This window comes from Carya illinoinensis, chromosome 3 (assembly GCF_018687715.1).
Source record: "Carya illinoinensis cultivar Pawnee chromosome 3, C.illinoinensisPawnee_v1, whole genome shotgun sequence".
NCBI classification, from domain to species: domain Eukaryota; kingdom Viridiplantae; phylum Streptophyta; class Magnoliopsida; order Fagales; family Juglandaceae; genus Carya; species Carya illinoinensis.
This window is the reverse complement of record NC_056754.1, coordinates 15,744,395-15,746,424: the sequence shown is the minus strand read 5'-3', so window position 1 is coordinate 15,746,424 and position 2,030 is coordinate 15,744,395. Positions and strand designations below refer to the sequence as shown.

The 2,030-nt window shown below is 38.3% G+C and overlaps 1 protein-coding gene across 1 annotated transcript; it reads left to right on the top strand.

Moving 5' to 3' along the window:
- Window positions 1-288: 288 nt before the first annotated feature.
- Window positions 289-1,761, top strand: LOC122303454 (G-type lectin S-receptor-like serine/threonine-protein kinase LECRK3). The gene has a single exon (XM_043115235.1). It carries the CDS (start codon window positions 315-317, stop codon window positions 1,638-1,640), a length of 1,326 nt encoding a protein of 441 aa, XP_042971169.1. The 5' UTR covers window positions 289-314; the 3' UTR covers window positions 1,641-1,761.
- Window positions 1,762-2,030: the final 269 nt, after the last annotated feature.

Sequence of the window (2,030 nt, the reverse complement as noted above, 5' to 3'; positions counted from 1 at the left end):
AATATCTTTTAGATTTTCTTTCCAAATTTAAAAAAATTTATTGTGAATATCATCTTTATTTATTTATATACCAAAGTAATAATGTCTGATTTTGAATCCGTCGACGGTCCTGCATGCATGAACCCACAAGTTACAACCTAATCCTCAAGATTGTTATGACTTGTCCCGTAATCGTCGACGTTGAAATTAGAGGAAACAACTATTTATAGACTATATAAGTTTGTGGACTTCACTCGAAAAGCAATTATTCTCAAAAGGGAACAAAACAGGAAAGAACAGAGAAGTTACAAACAGTGAGAGCTCATTGTCTCCTTATGGATTCTGTGATCGTTCTGTTTCTCGTTCTCTCTGCATTTTTTACTGCTTCAGCTCAACAAATGGAGTCCAATGTAAGCCCAGGCTCTTATCTAATGCCTGGAATCAACTCTACGTGGTTGTCACGTTCTGGTCTCTTTGCTTTTGGATTCTATAAGCAAGGCAATGGCTACGCTGTCGGTATTTTTCTTGCTGGAATTCCTCAAAAAACTGTTGTCTGGACTGCAAACCGTGACGAACCTCCAGTCTCCAGCACTGCTACCTTGATTTTTACAAACAATGGCACGCTTGTCCTGCAATCGACACCAGAGCAAACGCCAATCATCATAGCTGATTCTCTTGGGTCTACTTCAGCTGCCATGCTTGATACAGGAAATTTTGTGCTCCATAATTCCGATCAACAAGTAGTGTGGCAGAGTTTTGAGCATCCGACTGATTCCCTTTTACCCGGTCAACCTCTCTTAGCAGGTACGGAGCTGTTTTCTAGTATGTCAGAAACTGATCACTCAACGGGTATCTTCCGTCTTAAGATGCAACATGATGGAAACCTTGTTCAATACCCGGTGGACACTCCCGACACCAGGGCATATGCTTATTATGCATCTGGGACAGATGGAAGGGGAGATAACGTAACGCTAAACTTTAGTCCTGACGGCCATCTCTACTTGCTTAGCGCTACTGGTGCTAACATTAGGAATCTAACCGATGGAGGATATCCTAGAAAGGAAACTATTTATCTTATGAGAATCGATGCAGATGGGATATTCCGACTGTACTCGTATGAGGTGAAACAGAATGGAAACTGGTCAAATGTATGGTCATCTTCCAATGATTTGTGTGAACCCAAGGGTCTCTGTGGATTAAACGGGTATTGTGTTTTAAATGACAATAAAGCTCAATGCGTATGTCTTCCAGGGTTCGAGATGGCACACCAGACTACAGGCTGTGTTAGAAGTTTCAATGCTGCAGGCCGTTGCAGTAGTAAGGATGAATACAATCCACACACCATGAGCGAGCTGGCTAATATCGTTTGGGAAGATATGCCGTATTCTGTTTTGTCATTTCCACTCAAAGAAGATTGCGAACGATCTTGCTTAGAGGACTGTAACTGTGAAGCTGCGCTATTCAAAGACAGCACGTGCAGAAAACAAAGGCCCCCATTGAGATACGGGAGAAGGACGTTGACTGATTCAACTGCTTTCATCAAGGTAGGGAAATCGACACCCGCTGATATGCCAAAAGACAACCAGAAAGGCCTTAGACTGGACATTCTAATTCTTGGTGGTGGAAAAATTTTATCTATAAGAGGGTGTGATATATCATAGTTTAATTAGAAGAAAAAATTAAAATTAAAATCTTAGAAATTAAATTTTAGTATTTAAGTGTTATGGATGGATTTTCACTCTTTAGGAGAGCTTGGTTTTGGAATTTTGGTTGTTACTCTCATACTATCTTTGTACGAGATATTTCCTATTCAAGGGTTATAAAAAAAAATCCATATTATATGACATATATGTACTATGAGATAGTCCAATTCTATCAATACTTTTTTTTATTTTTTATTAAATTTGAATATCAAATTTTGAATTTTAAGATTTTTACCTTTTTTTTGGGTAGTTAATGCCATGTAGTTATATAAATAAAAGTAGTATTTTCCAAAAAATGAAATCAGTTTAAATAGGTTAACAGATATGGTGAGCTCATTGATTTGCATT